Source organism: Peromyscus californicus, unplaced genomic scaffold (genome assembly GCF_007827085.1).
Source record: "Peromyscus californicus insignis strain IS unplaced genomic scaffold, ASM782708v3 Scaffold_1__1_contigs__length_55948999, whole genome shotgun sequence".
Taxonomy (NCBI): Eukaryota; Metazoa; Chordata; class Mammalia; order Rodentia; family Cricetidae; genus Peromyscus; species Peromyscus californicus.
The window spans coordinates 44,747,392-44,769,556 of NW_026294492.1; the positions used below are offsets into that span (position 1 = coordinate 44,747,392).

A 22,165-nucleotide genomic window follows, 5' to 3' on the forward strand; every position below is an offset into this window, starting at 1 on the left:
AGATGTAGAAAGTCCTCCACCAGATGTTGCTCTTAGACCTCCCAGTCACCAGGACAGTGCACTAAATGAGCCTCTATCCTTTTTTATTATTTGTTTGTTTGTTTATTTGTTTGTTTGTGTGGGGGAGCACTGGTGTGGAGGTCAGAGGACACTTTTCAGTAATTGCTTCTCTCCCTTCACCATGTGGATTCTAGGGATTAAACTGAGGTTATGAGGGGTGTTGGCAGGCACCCTTCCCTGCTGAATCATCTAACTGACCCTACTCTTTCCAATATCCTGCTTCCAAATCCTTTGTACAACAAAATAAAATTATCTTAGATGGCCAATAATGTGGTGATATTATGTTCCCCAAAATATTGTGTACCCTAATAAACTTATCTGGGGTCAGAGAACAGAACAGCCACTAGATATAGAGCCCAGAAAATGGTGGCACATACGCCTTTAATCCTAGCATTCCGGAGGCAGAGATCTGCCTAGATCTCTGTGAGTTCTAAGCCATACTGGAAATAGCCAGGCATGGTGACTCATGCCTTTAATCCTAGGAAGTGAGCCTTTAATCCCAGGAAGTGATGGCAGGAAGCAGAAAGGTATATAAGGCGTGAAAACCAGGAACTAGAGCTGGTTAAGCTTTTAGGCTTTTAACAGCAGTTCAGCTGAGAGCCATTCGGATGAGGACTCAGAAGCTTCCAAACTGAGGAAATAGGATCAGCTGAGGAATTGGTGAGGTGAGGAAGCTGTGACTTGTTCTGCTTCTCTGATCTTCCAGCATTCATCCCAATACCTGGCTCTGGGTTTGATTTTATTAATAAGAACTTTTAAGATTCGTGCTATACAATGTGGCCAGGAGTTTGATTGTATGTGAGTTGAGAGAGACTGTTGGGCATATGAATAACTATTCTGAGACAGAGGTTTCCTGCAGTCAGAGAAGGAAGATTCTGGGATGTTTTGAGGCTTGGTTAGTATTAGAAGGTTGTCCTGGCTAGTTTGATGTCAACTTGACACAAGCTAGAATCATCTGAAAGGAGGGAACCTCAACTGAGAAAAATGCCTCCATGAGATCAGCTGTAAGGCATTTTCTTAATTAGTGATCAATTGGGGAAGGCCCAGCCCATGTTGGGTGGTGTCATCCCTAGGCTGGTGGTGCTGGGTTCTATAAGAAAGCAGGCTGAGCAAACCATGAGAAGTGAGCCAGTAAGCAGTACCTCTCCATGGCCTCTGCATCAATTCCTGCCTTGTTTGAATTCCTATCCTGATGTCCTTCAGTGATGGACCACGATGTAGAAGTGTAAGCCAAATAAACCCTTTCCTTCCCACTTGCTTTTTGGTCGTGGTGTTTTATGAAAGCAATAGCAACCCTAACTAAGCCAAAGGGGTTTTGTTGTTGTTGTTGTTTGGGGTTTTTTGGAAATTTTTTGGGGTTGGGTTTTTTTTTTAGATTTTGTTTTTGCTTTGTTTTGGTTTTGACAGGGTCTTTCTGTATATCCCTGGCTGACCTGAAACTCACTCTGTAGACCAGGCTGGTCTCAAATTCAGAGATCCTCCTGCTTCTGCTTCTCAAGTGCTGGGATTTGTCTGTCTGTCTGTCTGTCTGTCTCTCTCTCTCTCTCTCTTTTTATGAGACAGGGTCTTGATGTCTAACCCAGACTGGCCTCACACTTGCAACAACCGTCCTGCCTTGCCTCTCAAGTATAGGATTAAAGGAAAGTGCCACCACATCTGGCTGAATTAAGATGTACTAATTCACTCACACTTTTATTTTGTCATTTAAACTATTTTATCACCATTACTGAAATTACTATTATTGTGCAAGCATATGGTAATATTTGTGTGCACACACATGCCACGGTGCATATGTGGAGGTCAGATGACAACTTTGTGGAGTCCTCTTTTTTTCACCTTCACATGGTGTATTAGATACTTTCCTATTGTGACAAAACACCAAGGCAACTATCAGAGAAAGGATTTATTTGGGCTCACCGTTCCAGAGGGACAAGGGCCCATCATGGCAGGGCAGTGTGGCAGCAAGAAGCAGGCATGGTGCAAAAGTAAGAAGCTGATGAAGACAGGCAAGTGGTGTGCAGCTTTCAATTCTCCAAGCCTGCCTCAGTGACACCGTACCATATAAACCTCTCCCAAATAATGTCAGCAACTGGAAACCCAGTGTCCAAATATCAGAGCCTGTGGGGAACATTTTCCATTTAAACCACTACACATGGCTTCCAGCGATGGAATTTGGGTAGTCAGATGTATTAGTTACTTTTCTTTTGCTGTGATAAAACACCATGGCCAAAACAACTTATAGAAGGAAGAGTTTCTTGTAGATTTACAATTCCAGAAGGCTAGGAGTCCATCATGGCTAGGAGCATGACAACAGTCAGGCAGGCAGGCATGACACTGGAGCAGCAGCTCAAAGCTCATGTCCTGATCTACAAACAGGGAGCAAAGAACAGACTGGGGTGTGGCTATAGGCTTTTGAGCCCCAAAGCCTGCCCCTCTTGATATACCTCCTCATTAAGTACATCTTCTAATCCTTCTCAAACAGATCCAACTGAGGATCAAATATTCAAATATATATGCCTATGGGCACCACTGTCATTCAAACCACCTCTCTCTCTCTCTCTCTCTCTCTCTCTCTCTCTCTCTCTCTCTCTCTCTCGTGTGTGTGTGTGTGTGTGTGTGTGTGTGTGTGTGTGTGTGTGTGTGTGTGTGTGTTCATGTGTTACATGGCAGGGTGCCTCAGGCCATTTGAGCTGGCACCTTCCCTTTTGCTGAGGGTGCTGAGCTCACACTGACTGCCACTGAAGTCCACAAGTTCTGGATAGCACCAAACTCAAGCCTGTGCTCTTAATAGCTTAATAGCCACCACCATTACCACCTGGCTTCATGTAAATAATTTATTAAGGGGCTGGAGAGATGGCTCAGAGGTTAAGAGTACTGACTGGTCTTTCAGAAGTCCTGAATTCAACTCCCAGCAACTACATGGTGGCTCACAACCATCTATAATGAGATCTGGTGCCCTCTTCTGGCCTGCAGGCATATATGCAGGCAGAACACTGTATACATAATAAATAAATAAATAAATAATCTTTTAAAAATTTATTAAATTAGTTTATCTTGAAATAGTAACAACAGTTGGCCACGCCTGTGAGGCTGAGAACCTGGTAGTTGCTTGGACCTTGAGACTGGATGCCTCAGCAATTGGAGTAATTCCACAATATCCATCATTTTCACACTGGAGAGGTAGACAACATAGTGTCTGGTCTGCCACCTGTGGCCATGTAGGTGTCCAAGGACCATGCCACCACAGGGGCCATACCAATCTGAGTGGTCTGCTCTGCCACCTGGTGCCATGGTGATATCTAAGACAGAGTTGCAGCTGAGGCCCATGTATGGGTCCATGGCTCTATGGCAGCCAGGGTCTGAGTTGATGTAGGTGGCTCCTGTTACTATCAAAGGCCATGTGGATGCTCGAGGTCGCGGTCCCTACCTGGGGGCATGCTGATCTGAGTGGCTTGCACCTGAGGTAATGGTGACATCCAGGCCTGGCTGCTGCTGAGGACCATGTTTGGGTCTGTGATCCTATTGTAGCTGGGGTCTATGTTGAAGTCAGAGGCCTGTGTTGCCATCAAATGCTACATGGAAGCCTGGGGTCTGGGCTACAACCCGTGGCCTTGGTGTTCAAGGGCTGTGCTGCCACCAGAGCCATGCTGATCTGAGTGGCCTGTGTTGCCATCCAGAACCATTGTGCCATCTGGGCCGTTGCTGGGGCTGAGGGCTGTGTTTGATGCAGTTGGGATCTGGGTTGATGTCTGTGGCCTGTGTTACCACAGAGGTATAGTTGTTGTTGTTGTTTTAACTCTTTGGGGATGCTGCAAGCCACAGGAAAATGTAATTCAACTACTATCACAAAGAAGTCAAGGACTTCTCCAAAGGTCAAGCCATGGCTTAAGTCTTGGTGATATTTTAGCTTGTGTGTGTGTGTGTGTGTGTGTGTGTGTGTGTGTGTGTGTGTGTGTGTGTGTGTATTGGCTGGTTCCTACAGTGATTTTCTTGTAATGCTATGGGTGCTTCCAAGAACTCCTAACAGTGTATTTATCTAAAATACCTATCAGGCATCCAAGACCAAACCATCTCCTGAGCTAAGGTAACACTCTTATGGAAAAAACGCCTGTTCCTTATGTCAGGAGGATAGCTTTATTTCTTGTGCTATCTGAGACCCTCCTTTTCTATTACTAACATTATAGACTCCTAACTTCTTACCTAAACACTCCTAGGAATGTAGTTGAGCACACAAATTCCTTTTTTTTCTGATATACTAACCAATCATTAGCTCTCAGTTGACCTCCTTTTTTTTTTTTTTTTTTTTTTTTTTGGTTTTTCGAGACAGGGTTTCTCTGTGTAGCTTTGCGCCTTTCCTGGGACTCACTTGGTAGTCCAGGCTGGCCTCGAACTCACAGAGATCCGCCTGGCTCTGCCTCCCAAGTGCTGGGATTAGATGCCTCTAGCTGTACTAACCCTCATATCTATAATAAAATACTTGCCCTCAACTGTACTTTGGAGAGGCCATGTCTTCAGTTTATACAATTTTTCCTTTTAAATATGGAATGCTTAATGAATTTTCAGATCATCTTTGCTTGCAGGGGCCATGCTAATCTTCTCTGTATTGTTCTAATTTTAGTACATGTGCTGCTGAAGTGAGCAACAGATGTGTGTGTGTGTGTGTGTGTGTGTGTGTGTAGTGTTTGTGCATTTTTGTGTGCTGATGTGCCCTCCAGTCCTCACTTGAACACACCAGAGAACAATGTGGGGTATCCTGCTCTATCACTCTCCTATCTTAGAGGCAAGGTCTCTTACTGAACCAGGAACAAGGCTGGCAGCCAGCAAGTATGAGAGATCCTTCTGTCTCTGGGCCCTTACAGTGCTGAGGTTACAGACAGACACTGTTATATGTATTTACATGGGTGCTGGGGATTTGAACTCAGGTTCTCATGCTTGTGCAGCAAGTGTTCTTATCCACTGAACCATTTCCTAATCCCAGACCTCAAATTTTTAAATTTATTTTTATTGTATGTGTATGAATGTTTTCTCAGCATATATGTCTGTGCATGCCTGGTGCCCACAGAGACCAGAATCGGATGTCAGGTCCCCTGAGACTAGAATTATATTTAGACTGTGATGAGCTGCTATGCGGATGATGGGAATCCAGCTTGAGTCCTCTGGAAGAGCAGCCAGTGCTCTTAACTGCTAAGCCATCTCTCCAACCTGACCCCCCCCCCCTCCATTTTGATTTCTAAATAGCATTTGCCAGATCCAGGGCAGAGGCAGGGCATACAAATCATCCTGAAATATCTTGCTGGGCCAGCGATGGTGGCGCACGCCTTTAATCCCAGCACTCGGGAGGCAGAGGCAGGCGGACCTCAGTTCAAGGCCAGCCTGGTCTCCAAAGATGGAATTGGAAAACCATCTTCTAGCAGCCATCGTAGCAGGATTATGATTCACAATACAGCCTTGACAAGAGAGTACAAAAGATTTACAGAGAGGCACTGTGCCTTTTCCTTCAGCTCACTAAGCCAGGATTGCCTTGAACTCACAATCCTCCTCCCTCTATTTATGGAGTGCTTGGATGACAGGCAAGTACTGATATATGGATATATCCAGTTTATATGGTGCTAGGGATGGACACAGGGCTATCGCTTTTTCTTTTCTTTATTTGAGACAAGGACTCATATAGCCCGGGCTGGCCTTTATTGTGTAGCCAAGGATAACCTTGAAGTTTGATCTTCCTGTATATACCCCCCAAATGCTAAGAATACCTGTGTGCACCAAAATGCCCAGTTTTATATAGTGTAAAAGATAGCACCCAAGGTTTTGTGTATGCTAAGCAAGCACTTTATCAACTGAGCTACATCCTCATTCCCTCACCTTTTCTCTATTTACAAAATTTGTGCGTTTATTTTGTTTGTATCTTATTTTTTTTCTTCTTTTTTAAAATTTTATTTTATTTTTGAGTCAGGGTTTCTCTACATAACCCTAGCTGGCCTGGAGCTTCCTGTAGACCATGCTGGCCTTGTATTTACAGAAAGCAATTTCCCTCTGCCTCCCCAGTGGTGAGATTAAGAGCATGCACCACCACACCTGGCCCCAAAGTGAACATGTTTAATGAGCATGAGGGAATGGAGCTTAAAGCTAACCTTAAAAAAATGATATAAAAAGCTGCCACTATATAAATATATAAAAAGATATAAAAAGCTATTCATTCATCAAAGGAATGGACCTAGGAACAAAACACTCTACCAGGCTGGAAATGGAAATGGGTGGAGATCTTATATCCAACCACAAACAAACAAATGAAAAACCCAAGTCTCTTTGTGCTTTCACAAAGGAGGTAGAGGAGGCACCTTAGAGGATTAAAAATGTCCATGCTCATACACACACACACATACACACACACACACACACACACACACACACACACACACACACACACACACACATTCACACACCAATAATGATAATAGCTAAACAAAATGGGAATGTAGTTCAGTTGGTAGAGTGCTCACCTAGCACCCACACCTGGGTTTTCTTCTCAACACCACAAATACCGTGAGTGGTAGTGCAGGCCAGTCATCTCCGAACTCTTGAGGTGAGAGCAGGAGGATCAGGAGTTCAAGGCCATCCACAATTAGATAGCTAGTTGAACTGCAGTGTGGAATAAAAATAAAATGGAAAATAAAACAGGGGTGTGCTTGGGCCAGTGGGTAAAGCCACCTGTTGCCAGGCATGAGAACTTGAGTTTAATCTCAGTGACCCACATAGTAGAGAGAAAAGATTCCTACAAGTTGTCTTCTAAACTCCAAATGGGCACCATGGCAGACAGACACACACACTCACACACACACACACACACACACACACACACACACACACACACACACTTGGTAAGTAAGTGTAATTTTATTTTAAAGAGTCTCTAAGGCCATATTTTCCTCCAGCCCTGAATAAAGACATTGTCTCTGTGGGGCTGGAGTTAAGAGCACTGTGTGCTCTTGTAGAGGACTCAGGTTAGATTCCCAGAACTCAAAGGGTAGCTCACAATCATTTGTTACTCCAGTTCCAGGGAATCTAAGTCCTTCTGGATTCTACATGAACTGCACACACATGCGTACATGCATACACACAAGCAAAACACTCATAAACAGAACATAAAAATAATCTTAAAAAGTTAAAATTGTCTTCTGTCCCAGAAAAAGACCCCTGAACCCATGTCACAACTAAATTTACATCTGTTTTAGCCTTTTTCTCTCAGCTTTCTATAACCGTAAGGGCTATATTCATGGTGGAGAGAAATTAGAGCTCTCAAATTTGGCCAAAGTGTAAAAGAAAAATATTTTAAAGACAATGTCTGTAGTCTAGGCTGAACTTTAACTTGATATATAGATGAGAATGACTTTGAATTCCTGATTCTCTGTTTCCAGTTTCTAAGTGATGGGATACAGACATTGGATACCATGCCCTGTTGTGTGGTGGAACCCAGGGAGAGCCTGGGTAAATGCTAGGCAAGCATGCTACCAGCTAAGCTGTATCCTCAACCCCAAACTATAAGTAGATCTATATTCCTCTCCTAATTTCTGTTTCCTAATTTTTTCGTAAAACTGGAAACTGAGGCAGTGGATTTATTGACCTATATGGCCAGGAACAATAATAACAATCGAATCAGACAATAATGGATATCAAATTGCTGGCAAATATTTGTTGATAAACAATATTTAATTCATTTCAAAATATTTTCCCAAAAATAATAAAGCATTATTGACAAATATGGCACACACTAACTCACACTGGAGAAACAGGCAGACATCATTTCAACTCAGCATAATCAGGAGTGGAGGATATTAACACTGTATACATCTTGAGAACACAATGTTGTTTCTGTACTTTCTGCACAAAAAAATCATGAGGAAGAAATGTAGATATTTTCAAATGAAGGGTTAGTCTACAAAATATCTAGCCTGTCATTTTGAAAAGTATCAAGGCCATGAAGACAAGGCACAACTGAGGAACTGTTCCATCCCCACTCCTGGGTGGTAGGAATGAACCCAGCATCTTGTTCATGTTGGGGGCAGGGGTTCTACCATTGAGCCAGGCCCTTAGGCCCTGCTGGGAGATTCTACACCCTGAACTTTATCACCTAGCCCTACCTTTAAAAGATATCATTCAAACTTTGAAAGGGCTTTGAAAATTATATGGTAATACAGGATTAATGTTAACTTTCTGATCTTGAAGGTTGTTAACTGATTATGGAAAAGTGTGCTCATATTTAGGAAGTGGCTGAGCATGATAGCACCTAAATGCATTCCTAGTATGTGGGAGGCTGAAGCAAGAGGATTATCATGACTCAAGAACAGCCTAGATTACGGGGTTGGGGATTTTTTTTTAAGATTTATTTATTTATTTATTTATTTATTTATTTATTTATTTATTTATTTATTTATTTATTTATTTATTTATTATGTATACAGCATGTATGACTGCAGGTTAGAAGAGGGCACCAGATCTCATTACAGATGGTTGTGAGCCACCATGTGGTTGCTGGGAATTGAACTCAGGACCTCTGGAAGAGCAGTCAGTGCTCTTAACCACTGAGCCATCTCTCCACCCCAGGGTTGGGGATTTAGCTCAGTGGTAGAGCGCTTGCCTAGCAAGTGCAAGGCCTTGGGTTTGGTCTTCAGCTCTGAAAAAAAAAAAAAAAAAAAGAACAGCCTAGATTACATTGTAAGATCCTATCTCAAAAAAAACAAAAAGCAGGACAGGGGCTGTACTCAGTAGGTAGAGTGCTTGCCTAGCATGCGTAAAGCCTGGGCTTCCATCTCCAGCATCAGATACCAAAGTGGTGATTTGATGCAGGCCCGCCATCCCAGTCCTCAAGAGGTAGAGGCAAAAGCTACACCCTTTGGCTACTCAGCAAAATAGAGGTCAGCCTGGGATACATGAGATCCTGTCACAGACAAAAACAACAAAACAAGAATAAAAAAAGATGGATAATGTATAGCCCCATGATGGCAATATGTGTATCATTGTAGATCCAGTGTATATTTAGAGAGACAGAGGCAAGGAGAATACTATAAAGGCAAAACGAGAAGGATTACATAAGTTATTTTGAATCAGTTATCCTTAGAGATAGTGAACAATAACAAGAGTGGTGTCAATCCGAGACAGTGCAAACACTGTTCAGCAGATGTCCTTGCATAAATATTTTTGTAAAGTTCCAATGTCCTCTGTAATCACTTTTGTTATGGTTGTTATGGAGGCATGGATAAGTGAAATATCCTCTTTTATAATTTCTAGGGGTTTTTTTCTTTTTTTTTTCTTTTCTGTTGTTTGTTTTTGATGACACAGGGTTTCACTGTGTATATGTGTATATGTGTATATGGCTGTGAAGTTGCCTCCTTCTGCCTCTGAAGGCTGGGATTAAAGGCCTGTTCCACCACACACATTCAGCCTTTTAAACTCTTTTTTTTTTTGGTTCTTCGAGATAGAGTTTCTCTGTAGTTTTGGAACCTGTCCTGGAACTTGCTCTGTAGACTAGGCTGGCCTTGAACTCACAGAGATTCGCCTGTCTCTGCCTCCCAATAGTGCTGGGATTAAAGTCGTGCACCACCACAATGTGGCTTTAATTTTCTTTTTTCTTTTTTTTTTTTTCAAGACAGGGTTTCTCTGTAGTTTGGAGCATGTCCTGGAACTTGTGCTATAGATCAGGCTGGCCTTAAATGGCTTTTTACTATTGCTGTAGGAATTGAACAAAAGTGACTCCACATTGTTTCTGATGTTAATACTCAAAAACAGTTACTAAAGTCAGGTGTGGTGATTCATGAGAGCCATGCCCACACTTAGAAGCAGGAGTTCAAGGTCATCCTTGGTTGAATAGCCAGTTCAAAGCCAGATTGGGCTTCTTGAGAGCCTGTATCAAAAAAAGAAATCAAAAACAGCAACAAAATGGAGCTTAGGGGTGTAGCTTGGTGGTAGAGCACCTACCTCATATTTGAGGCTTATGACTCCATCCAAAGCACTGGAATAGTAATAGTAATAAATAATGAAAAGTGAGGGTATGATAACACATGCTTGTAATCTTACACTTGTGAGGGTAAGGCAGCACCTGGGCTATATAGAAAGACCCTGTTTCTAACAAACAAAAAATGATTTAATAATTGCTAATGTTTGTCTCACAATATTCATATTAGTTAATGTGTCCCCAGGGTCCTGAACAGTACTGTACCATAATAGTGCTACCTTCTGAATTTTGATCTTTTGTTGTTGTTGTTTGTTTCTCTTGATATGGTCTCGTGTAGCTCAGGTTGGCCTCAAATTTCCTGTGTAATTGAGGATGACCTGGAACCTCCTGAGTGCTGGTATTATAGGTATGTACCACCATGTCCAGATTATATGGTGCTGGTGATCAAGGTCAGGGCTCTGTGTATGCTAGGCAAGTTCTACTAAGTATTGTATTTTATTTGTTCGTATATTTGTGTGTCTGAGCGTGTCTGTGTGTATGTGTGTGTTCAAGCAGAACAAACAAGTTTGTATGCATGGGTATCTCTCTTTTCACTTCATTCTCTTAAGGCAGAGTCTCTTAGTAAAACTAGTACTAGATTGACACTTCAGTAAGCCCCAGCCACTCTCATGCCTCCACCGTCCACAACACTAGGGTTACAGGAGTTCAAGGCGTCATTCAGCCTTTTTTTATGTGGGTTCTAGGAACTTTAACTCAGATCCTCATGTTTGCCAGGCAAGAGCTCTTGCTCACTGAGCCGTCTCCACGGCTCTTTCTACCATCATCTCTTGATCCATTTTTTTCTTTTTGTTTTTGTTTTTTTTATTTTTCGAGACAGGGTTTCTCTGTGTAGTTTTGCGCCTTTCCTGGAACTCACTTTGTAGACCAGGCTGGCCTTGAACTCACAGAGATCCACCTGCCTCTGCCTCCCGAGTGCTGGGATTAAAGGCGTGCACCACCACCGCCCGGCTCATTTTTTTCTTTTTTGTTTCTTTGTTTGTTTGTTTTTGAGACAGGGTTTCTCTGTGTAGCCACCCTGGCTGTCCTGGAACTGACTATGTAGACCAGGCTGGCCTCGAACTCACAGAGATCCACCTGCCTCTGCCTCCTGAGTGCTAGGATTACAGGAGTGTGCCAACACTGCCCAGCTTCTTGCTCCATTTTTAAAAAAATGTATCTCTTGCATGAATGAGTTAACGAATAAAAGCTGTTGGCTTTAGTCTCCTCCACAACCCACAGCACCCTAACTCTTCTGGGCTGGTTTAGTGATCATACTATCTCTCCTTACCCTAGGATTGGTAAGTGTGATAAGGACGAATGTCCAGCACTTACGAAGCCCTTGATTCCATTCTAGCACCCCACAGCACTGGGAAAGTGAGGACAGAGGATCAGAGGTTCAAGGTCATCCTCCGCTATAGAGTGAATTCGAGACTAGCCTGATCTACACAAGACTTTGTTTTCAAAATAACGGGAAAAAAAGAAGCGTAAAGAAGTCACTTGGCAAGTGTCACGTTCAGTTTTGTTGAGGAGTTGTTTACTTAAGCGCGCCTTTGTTCTGCAGCAGGCGCTGGCAGCAAGTCTACAGTTTGAGCTTGGGTTGGGGAGGAGCCGGGATGAGGCGGGGCCCATTCTGGGGGCGGAGTCAGGACACGGCAGGGGCGGAGCCAGAAGCTGCGGCGCCGCGGGGCCTGGACCGCCCAGGACGTCCCCGTAGCTGTAGGCCCCACCTCCTGGGGCGTGACGTGCACGGTGATTGGTAGATGTGGTTGAGAGGCGGTCTCCATTGGTTCGCCGCGCTGTCCGCTCGGCGGGCGGTGCCCGGACGCAGGTGCCGGCCGGAGCGGAGCAAGCAGCTGCAGACGGGCCGGGCCGGGCCGGGACCCGGGCCAGGGAAAACCGTGGGGCCTGCGCGGCCGCCCGGCCCGGCCGCAAATCAGGTAGGCACGGAAGAGCGGGTCAGGCCCGAGTAAGCAGGCGGGTCCAACTCGGTTCCGGGTTCGAGGCTCCGGCTCAATACTCGGGCGGAACAGCTAGGTCTGCACTCTTGGCCTCGACCCTGCTCGGGACGCAGACACCTCGGTTTTTATTTCTGGGCTGGTGAGAGGTCTCGGTGCCTCAGCGCGCAGCAAGAACCTCCGTGAGCCTCGGTTTCCCCATCCGTGAAAAGTGGGTCATCCCGGAGCCAACCTGATTTAGGAGATGGTTGATGAGGAAAGCGCCTGGCATACAGTAGGTGGTTAATAAGTGGCTAATGTCACTCTGTAACCCTCTTCATAACGGTTCTGTTTGGATAATAATTAACATTATAAAGAGTTGGGTGCTTCACAAAAAAGCTACTCAGAGTGCAGAGTACTGAAATTGTTGTTTTTCAAACGCTAGTCAGGGACTGCCAAGATGGCTCAGCTGCCCAAGGTGCTTGCCTGAGTTCTGTCTCAAGGTCTCATATGGTTAAAGAAAAAACTGACTCTAGAAAGTTGTCTTTTGAACTCCATAGGCACACCCTTGCATGAGTACGCCCACATGCATGTGCACAAAATAAATAAAATTGAAAACACTTTTTAAAAACTCTGTAGTCAGAATTTATGTGGTTAGTGGGAAACATACTAGGTGGAAATACTAAAAATAATTCCTCTCGTCTAAATGAGCAAATTGACACTCAGCGAAGTTTAGGCTGTTGCCTGAGGCCACACAGTAAACAAGAAGCAGAACTTCTGGGATTAGAATTCAGTTTCTGGACTGGGGATGTAGTTCAGTACTTCCGTAGCACACGCTAGGCCCTGGGTTCAATCCCTAGTATACACAATACACACACACACACACACACACACTCCAAAATAAAAAAGACAGATGAGGCCCAGAAAAACAAATTAGCTTGAACCAGGACATACAACATCAGTGGCAGAGCCAGGATAAAGCATGTAGGTCATGGGCCATGGTGGCACATGTCTGTTATTATCTCAGGTACTCTGGAGGCTGAGGCAGGAAGAGTTCAAGGCCTGATGGGGTTACTTAGTATAACTCTGGTTTTGTTTAGTGCTTTTTTTAAAAAATTATTTTTATTTTATTTTGTTTTTGAGACAAGGTCTCACTATGTAACCTTGTCTGTCCTGGAACTCCATAAGGAGACCAGGCTAATTTTGAATTCATAGAGATCCAACTCACTCTGCTTCCCAAGTGCTGGGACTAAATGTGTGTGCCACCATGCCTGGCTAGTTTTTAATTTATGTATGTGTGCCTGTATGAATTTATGCCTATTATGTAAGAACCCTCAGAGGCTGGAAGAGGGTGGTGGATCTCCTGCAACTGGAGTTACAGGCAGTTTTGAGCCACCATGTAGGTACTGGGAACCAAACTCAGGTCCTCTGCAAGAGCAGTAAGTGCTTGAAACTGCTGACTCATCTCTCTAGCCCCATGATATTTTAAAACATTTGTTCATTTATTTATTTGTTTTGTTTATGTGTAAGTTTGTGAGCCCTCACTCACTACAGCACATGTAGAGATAGATCACAAGACAACTTTTGGGATTCAGTTCTTTCCTCCTACCATGTGAGTTCTGGGGATTAAACTCAGCTTATCAGACTTGGTGGTGGCAAGCATCTTTCCCTAAGGAGCCATCTTACCAGTCTTTAAAATAAAATTTTTAAAAAATTAAAAGAAAGCCCTGGAAGCTGGGCATGGTGGCACATGCCTATAGTCAGTCCAAGCACGCAGGAGCATGAGCACAGTGACTGCTACAGGTTTGAGTACAGCCAGGGTCACATGGCCATGGAGTCCCTAAGACTCTAGGTGGAAAAAAATAAGAGTCTGGAATGTAGCTCAGTGAGATTCGGGGTTCAATCTCTAATATTACACATGGGGGGGGTGGGGAGGCGCAGTGGTACCCATGAAGCCTGGTACCTTTTCCTGAGAATCTATAGGCAGTTTATGGTTGCTGAGGGAGGGAGAGACATTCTCTTTAGTGATGTGATCACTGGTAAGGTGCCCAGACTCCAGAAGTAAACCCTTTCCCATGCTCCTTGTTGGCTCACTCCTTCCAAAAAAAGTAAACACAGAATCTGAGTGTGGTGCTGCCTGCCTGTAATCCCAGCACACAGGAGGCTGAGGCAGGAAAATTATCAAGAATTCAAGGCCGGTGTGGCTTATGTAATGAAATGCTGTCTCAAAAGTGAAGCAAACAAAGGAACAAAAACTAGTGGCTGGTTTTTGAATACTTGCTGAGCTGGGCAGTGGTGGCCCAGACTTTTAATCCTAGCACTCATGAGTCAGAGGCAGGCTGATCTCCGTGAGTTCAAGGCTAGCCTGGTCTACAGAGGGAGTTCCAGGACTGTTACACAGAGAGACTCTGTCTCAAAACAAACAAACAAAAAGAAAGAAAGAAAAAGAAAAAGAAAAAAAGAATCCTTAGTGCTCTTGCAGAGGACCTAGGATCAGTTCCCAGAACCTTCATGGTGACTTACAGCCATCTGTAACTCCAGTTTTAGGGAATCCAACTCCTTTTTCTGGCCTTTTCAAGCATTCACTGGACACACATAGCATACATATAAAATAAAATTAATAAATAAAATTAAATAAGTCAACAAAAAAGAACTAGTGTCCCTTAAAGACCAGATAACTCACTGTACAGTTTAAGTTTAAATCCTGGCTCTGTCTCTTTCCAGCTGTGTGACCTTGAGTGAATAGGCATCCCTCCTGAACTTTGGCCTCTTCTTCAATCAGTGAGGCTAATTACTGGGCTTATACTTTGGTTGTGAAAACCTGATGAAAGCCTTAGAACTGTTTCCCATTATAGAGACTGGCAGGATAGCTTCTAAGGCTCATCTAACTGATTCTTCCAATTTGTTACAGAGTTGAGAATGAGAAATGAATACAGCAATACTGTGTGCAATCACTCTGTGCTAGATCTAGGGCGGGGTGCTGGGGACAGCAGGAAGAATGTCTGACAAAGTCCCTCCTTTCCAGAGTCACTGAAGAGTACGACGACAGGCATGACAGGTTTATTAACAAACATTTCAGAAAGGACCCCATGCCATGAGGTGTCACTTTAGCCATAGTGGTTCAAGAGATGTACTCCAGGGATGTGACCTTTGAAGGAGACATTTAATAACAATTGTTTGAAGTTTGAATGTAAGCAGATAGCTTGGCAATCTAATATTTTGTGTGTATTGTTTATTTTTGAAACAGGGTCTCCTGTAGCCCAAACTGGCCTCAAACTCAATATATAGCTGAGAATGACCTTGAACTTCTAATCTTCTTGCTTACATGTCCTGAGTGCTGGGATTATAAGTGTGTACCCCCATACTCAGTTTTATAAGGCCATAGGGAGCAAACTCAGTGCTCTGTGCATGCTAGATAAACATGCTGCCAGCTGAACCACAAGCCCAGCTTTAGTATCCAGTGTTTAATACATTTTTGCTGATGTTACTTTTTAAACATTTATTTCTGTGTGTGTGTGTGTGTGTGTGTGTGTGTGTGTGTGTGTGTGTGTGTGTGTATGTGTGTTTTTTCTCTTCCACCATACAGGTTCTGGGAACAGAACTCAAGTCATTAGGGCCTTTACTTGCTGAGCCATTTTACCTGCTGATATTTGTTTTGTTTTTTGAATTGAGGTCTCTTGTAGCCCCACCTGATCTCTAGCTCTCTCTGTAGCCAAAATAAGCATGAACTCTTGATCCTCCTGCCTCTGTGTTTAGAATGCTGGAATCATAGGAATGTGCTACCATGCCCAACATTTCTATGACTATTTTGCAATTTATGGACTAGTATGAGCAGATTTACTAGTGTTGGTGGACTTCCCCCCCAATAGTAGGTAAAGTAAGGAATTGTGATGATTCTTGTAAGCACAATTGTTGGTATAAATTCTAAGATCTGTCATCTTCTAAAACTTGGAAGACAGAGGCAGGATGATCAAGAGTTCTAGCCTGAGCTGTATAGTGAGACCCTGTCACCAAGAAGAGAGAGAGAGAGAGAGAGAGAGAGAGAGAGAGAGAGAGAGAGAGAGCGAGCCAGCCCACTGGGAGTGTAGTTCAGCTGGTAGAGTGTTTACCTAGCATGCACGAAGCTCTGGGTTCCATCTCCAGAACTACATACACCAAACATGGTATTCCTGAAATGGGAGTATTTGGAAGGTGACTTTCAAGAGTTCAAGGTCAGGGCTGCAGAGATGGCTCAGGGTTAAGAGCACTGGGTGCTTTTCCAGAGGACCTGGGTTCAATTCCCAGCATCCACATGGTAGTTCACAACCATCTGTAGCTCCAGTTCCAGGGGATCCGATGCCCTCTTTTTGCCTCACAGGCAGCAGCTGTACATGTGGTACATAGATACACATGCAGGCAGATACACATAAAATAAAATACAAACAATACAATTTAAAAACATTTAAAATGATAGTTCAAGGTCATCTTTGGTTAAATAGTGAATTCTAGAAATCCTGTCTCAAAAAAAAAAAAAAAAGAGAGAAGGAAGAAAAAAAAAGAAAAAGAACCAAAGAAAAGGGGAAAAAATCTAAAACAAATCATCAGAGGTCGAGGTGGACTTTTTTCAGCTTGCATTCTCTCAGAGGGCCCAGCACTTCCCTACTGACCTCTCAACTGTACATTCTGGTTGACAGAACATCAGTGTCCACAACAAGGCAGTCCTGGCTGATGCTCTATGGCTGTTATCTCAGGTTCTCAGCCTTCCTCATGGCTGTCTGGCTTTGGTTGATACTTGCTTATCTGACCTATGGTGGCTTAGCTATGGAGGCCTCAGAGGTCATGCTGGGTTTTTAGCTGAGCACCTCAGGGAAGAGCTGGTCTGTCAGCTGACTGTCTGAGTGCAAAAAGTCAGTTAATCATTTACGTTCCATGTATTTTAGGTCTCTGGTTTTCACAGGCAGGGCTAGTAAGAGTTGACTTGGGGCGGAGCTGGCCCTATCAGTTGGAACTTACAAATACTATTAGGGTTGCTGTGGGCTCTGGATTTTACTCTTAGAGACAAGAGTCTTGGGTGTTGGACAAATTGAAACCAGTGATCTTTGGCTCTGGATTGATGTCTTAAGTAGCCTTCTGTTCTTTCAGGGATTTCTCAGAAGAGTCAGGCATGATGCCACAGTCCTATGACCTCAGCTACTTGAAGAGCTGAGGCAGGAGGGTCTTAAGTTCAAGGTCTGCCTAGACTACAGAGCAAGCTCCAGGCAAGGTCGGCCTATGTAGCTTGGAGGTACTCTCAAATTAAAACATTACCGGACAGTGAGATAGATACCTCATAGAGTAAAGTGCTTGCCACCAAGCCTGATGACCTGAGTTTGAGCCCCCAAAACCCACTTGGTAGGAGAGAACTGACTCTTGCAAGTTGTCCTCTGACTTTCACATGCACTCTGTGGCACATCCACTCTCTCCTCCATAAATGAACATAACAAAATTAATGAAAAATTTTGAAAATCAAAAAGGAAAAGTTTTAAAAGTGTGTGTGTGGAGGGGTGGGGTGCAGAGAGCTAGGAGTATAGCTTAGTGGCAGGGTGATTGCCTGGTAAGGCTGGTCTCTAAGTTCATATCCTGCTACTAGAAAGGAAAAAACATTCTTAGAGGAAATTTACACAGAGATTGGAAAGCTGGAATTCCCTTCTTGCAACACTGGAGAAGAGGATGAGGCTGCATAGGGTTCCTTTTTGCTTATTGGACCCTGAGGCAGAGGGCAGAATTCCACCAAAGTCATGAAGAGTAGACTTCAGAATAGCTTCCTGAGGTATTTACTATTTCCTGTAGCCTCTCCTTGGGAACTGAGGATAGAACAACTGGTCTTATGGGGACACATACATGTGTCATTTCCTTGATGAATTGAGATCTCCAAGAGTGCACAGTCCAACAGAGGCCATGAGTCACAAGGGACCTGAATGACTCACCATTCTGGTGCTGTGCAAAACACTTGAGTTTCTAATTCTCTATCTCCCCCCTCCCCCCGCCCTGCCCCGTCCGTCTGTCCGTCCGTACATCCATCCGTGTGTGTGTGTGTGTGTGTGTGTGTGTGTGTGTGTGTGTGTGTGTGTGTGTGTTTGTGTTGGTTGGAAATTGAATCCAGAGTCTCACACATGCTAGGGCAGCACTTTACTACTGTTCCATCTGTCACAGGCCCTCACTGGATTCTAGGCAGGTATTCTACCTCTTGAGTCATGCTCCCAACCTCTCTATATGCATTCTGTTTCCATTAAAGACAGCTTAATGTGTTTTTAGTCCTGTCTCAAGGATTTGGTCTTAGCTAGAACAAGATGGTCCTGGCTGTGGAAAAAACTGAGTGAAGGGCCGGGCACACAGTAGGTGTGTAGTTACTTTCAATTGCTGTTCCATGTGGAAATGTGACATGGAGGCTGATTTGTAGGATTTGGAATTGGGACCGTGCCTGGCTTTTTCTAGAAGACTAGAAAAAAATCCATCACACATCCAGCTGTCCTCCAAGCCTGGGCTAAGTTGTGTATATCACATCATAGAGTTCTCACATCTACATTTTACAGATGCAAATATACATTCAAAGAGGCAAATCTTAGAGTCCTGTCTTAGTGTCAGTTCTGTGACACTGATAAAATACCCTGACAAAAGCAACTTAGGGGAGAAGAAAGGATTTATTTTAGTTCACAGTTCCAGGTTACAGGCCATCATTTCAGGGAAGTCACAGCAGCAAGAACTGGAGGGCATTTGTCATATCACATTTATAATTAGGAACAGAAAGCAATAAATGCATGCAGGCTAGTGCCCAGCTCACGCTATCCTTTTCATTCAGTCCAGTGTGTAGCTCACCTTCCTTCAAGGAGGGTCTTCCCACCTCAGCTAACCAATTAAGAAAATACCTAGGGCTAGGCAGTGGTGGCACACACCTTTAATCCCAGCACTCAGGAGGTGGATCTCTGTGAGTTCTAGGCCTGCCTGGTTTACATAGTCAGTTCCAGAACAGTCAGGGATACACAGTGAAACCTTGTCTCAGAAAACAACAACAACAACAACAACAACAAAACAAAACAAAAATGAAATTGTCAACTAAAAAACAAACAAACCATTGGTTAGGGAAAAAAAAGGGCCTGGTGGTGGTGGCACAAGTCTTTAATCCTAGCACTTGGGAGGCAGAGGCAGGCGGACTTTGTGAGTTCAAGGCTAGCCTGGTTTACAGATCAGGTTCTAGGACTGCCAAGGCTGCACAGAGAAGCTGTGTCTCAAAAAGAAACAGAGAAAGAAAGGAAGCGAAGGGAGGGAAATACCTAGGTAGAAGGGACTCCAGATGTTTCAGCAGGTAAAAGCACTTGCCACCAAGCCTAATGACTTGAGATCAACCCTCAGGATCCATATTGTGGAAGGAGAGAACTGACTCTTGCTAGCTGTCCTCTGACCTCCACATTCATGCTGTGCACATACATAAACATACACAAGACAAACATAATTTAAAAAGAAAAAGTCCCTCAAAGGCACAACCACATCCCAACCTAGTCTAGACAGTTCCTCATGAGAGCCCCATCCCACAACCACATCCCAACCTAGACAATTCCTCATGAGAACTGCTACCCACGAACACATCCCAAATAGTCTAGACAACTCCTCATGAGAGCCCCTTCCCACAGCCACATCCCAGCATAGTCTAGATAGTTGAGAGCCCCTTCCCACAACCATATCCCAACCTAGTCTAGACAGTTCTTCATTTCTCTGTGTAGCTTTGGAACCTTTCCTGGAACTCACTCTGTATGTAGCCCAGGCTGGCCTTGAATTCACAGAGATCCACCTGCCTCTGCCTCCTGAGTGCTGGGATTAAAGATGTGCACCACCACCACCCAGCTTCCAGGTGATTCTTGATTGTGTCAGTTTGACAACTAAATAACCATCACAATCCCTGACAAGATGGAACTCAAGAGCCAGGCATGATCTAAAACCCACCATTCAGAAGTCTTAGATCTTAAGTTCCAGGCTAGCCTGACTATAGAGTGAGTTCAAAATAGGGACTCAGAGTGGGGAGACCACTTTGTAGGTAAAGGCTAGCCGCACAAATGTGAGGACTTTAGTTTACATCCCCAGAACCCATGTAAAGCCAGGCATAATAAGCCTCAATCCCAGTCCTCATACTGTGAAAACGGGAGGTGGGGACAGGAGAATCTCTGGAAGATGGGGAGTCAGCTGGCCTAGTGTACACAGTAGAAAACAAGAGACTTTGTCTCAAACAAGGTGGCAGACATGGGTGTTCTCAGACCTTTGACCTCTACTCATGTGCCTTGGTACACACTCACTTGCACGTATACATACATTTGCAAGCACATGTATACACATACATACATACATACCTCAAAAAAAAAAAAAAAAAAAGAGTAACCCAACTGTTACTGTGACTCACTAATTTTGCCTTTGATCTCTCTGCTGGCCTCCCCTTAGGCTCCTGGGACCATGGGCCTCAGGCCCTGAGGACAGAAGGCTCCTTGTGGCCATGACGACAGGTGACTGCTGCCACCTCCCTGGCTCCCTGTGTGACTGCTCTGGCAGCCCTGCCTTCTCCAAGGTTGTGGAGGCCACAGGCCTTGGGCCACCACAGTATGTGGCACAGGTGACTTCAAGGGATGGCCGACTGCTCTCAACTGTCATCCGGGCTTTGGACACACCGAGGTGAGTAGTATCCTGGCTGTTGTCCATTTCTTTCTGGGTTGAGTGATTTTCTCCTAGTCTGAGGTTAGGTCCAGTCACTGAGAGGCAAAGGGGTGAACATGCCAGAGAGAAGAAACCAAATACAGAGGTTGGAGAGATGGCTCAGTGGTTAAAGAACACTTGCTGTTCTTGCAGAAGATCAGAGTTCAGTTCCCAGCACCAACAATGGACAGTTCACAACTGTCTGCAACTCTAGCTCCAGGGGATCCAACACCCTCTTCTGGCTTCCTTGGGAACTTCCTCTCCACAGAGACAAATACTAAAGAGACCAAATAGTTGGGTGTGGTGGGACATGTCTGTAAATGGGGCGAGGGAGATGGGGCAGTTGAAAAAGTGCTTGCTATGCAAGCTTGAAGACCTGAGGTTCATCCCTGGAATCTGTGTAAAAAGCTGGGCTTGGTAGCCTGTGTTATAATCCCAGGGAGAGACAAGCAGATCTCTGGAGCTCTCTCAGCCAGCCTGCCTTAATTGGTGAGTGCTAGGCCAACTAGAGACCATTCTTTAAAAAACAAGGTGGACATCCCCTGAAAAGCAGTGCCTAATGTTGACCTCTGGCCTTCACACACACATATACACATGCACACAAATAGGAACATGTACCAGGCTTTTTGTTTTGGGTCACCAACCAGCTCCAAATCATTACACGGAGTCTTCCTATTAGTTATGAATGTTCAGCCTTATCTTATGCTTGTTCCACTAGATCTTATAACTTAACCTGTTTCTCTTCATCTACATTTTGCCTCAGGGCTTTTTACCTTTCTTTCCTTCTGCATATCTTACTTTCCCTGCTTCTCACGTCTGGCTGGCTGGTGGCTGCCTAGCTTCTGGCCCCAGGAGTGTCCCTCTCCTTTTCCCTCATTCTCTCCTCCTTCTCCTCTCCCTTGCCTAGATTTCTCCTCCTACTTATTCTCTCTGCTCACCATCCCTGCCTATCCCTCTCCTGCATAGCTGTTGGCTGTTCAGCTTTTTATTAGACCAATCAGGTGCCTTAGCAGGCAAGGTTAAACAAATGCAACACATCTTTACATAATTACACAAATGCAGCAAAAACAAATGTAACACATCTTTTTTTTTTTTTTTTTTTTTTTTTTTTTTGGTTTTTCGAGACAGGGTTTCTCTGTAGCTTTGCGCCTTTCCTGGAACTCGCTTTGGAGACCAGGCTGGCCTCGAACTCACAGAGATCCGCCTGGCTCTGCCTCCCGAGTGCTGGGATTAAAGGCGTGCGCCACCACCGCCCGGCTGTAACACATCTTTACATAGTTAAATATTCCACAACAAGAACACACATCCACACCCAAAACTTGAGTGTGGAGGCACATATTTATAATCCCAGAACTGGAGATGCAGAAAGAGGTTGATTCCTGGGACTTGCTGGCCAGCTAGCCTAGCCAGTGAGAGACCTTGGCTCAAAAAACAAGATGGCGGTCAGTGAGATGGCTCATTGGGTAAAAGCCTGATGTTCTATCTACAT

The 22,165-nt window shown here is 44.3% G+C and overlaps 1 protein-coding gene and 1 non-coding gene across 3 annotated transcripts in view; one reads left to right on the forward strand and one right to left on the reverse strand.

Moving 5' to 3' along the window:
• Nucleotides 1-4,593: 4,593 nt before the first annotated feature.
• Nucleotides 4,594-4,702, reverse strand: LOC128116124 (U6 spliceosomal RNA). Its single transcript, XR_008220384.1, has one exon. It is a non-coding gene; the product is annotated as a U6 spliceosomal RNA (small nuclear RNA).
• Nucleotides 4,703-11,851: 7,149 nt separating this feature from the next.
• Marchf2 (membrane associated ring-CH-type finger 2) overlaps nucleotides 11,852-22,165 on the forward strand; it is a 33,128-nt gene continuing 22,814 nt past the window's right edge. Inside the window, exons 1-2 of one of the 2 annotated variants that reach the window (XM_052746625.1) lie at nucleotides 11,852-11,985; nucleotides 20,428-20,655. In XM_052746625.1, the coding sequence (XP_052602585.1) occupies nucleotides 20,480-20,655 (176 nt within the window). In that variant the 5' untranslated portion in view covers nucleotides 11,852-11,985; nucleotides 20,428-20,479. The other variant, XM_052746626.1, reaches the window with a different exon arrangement.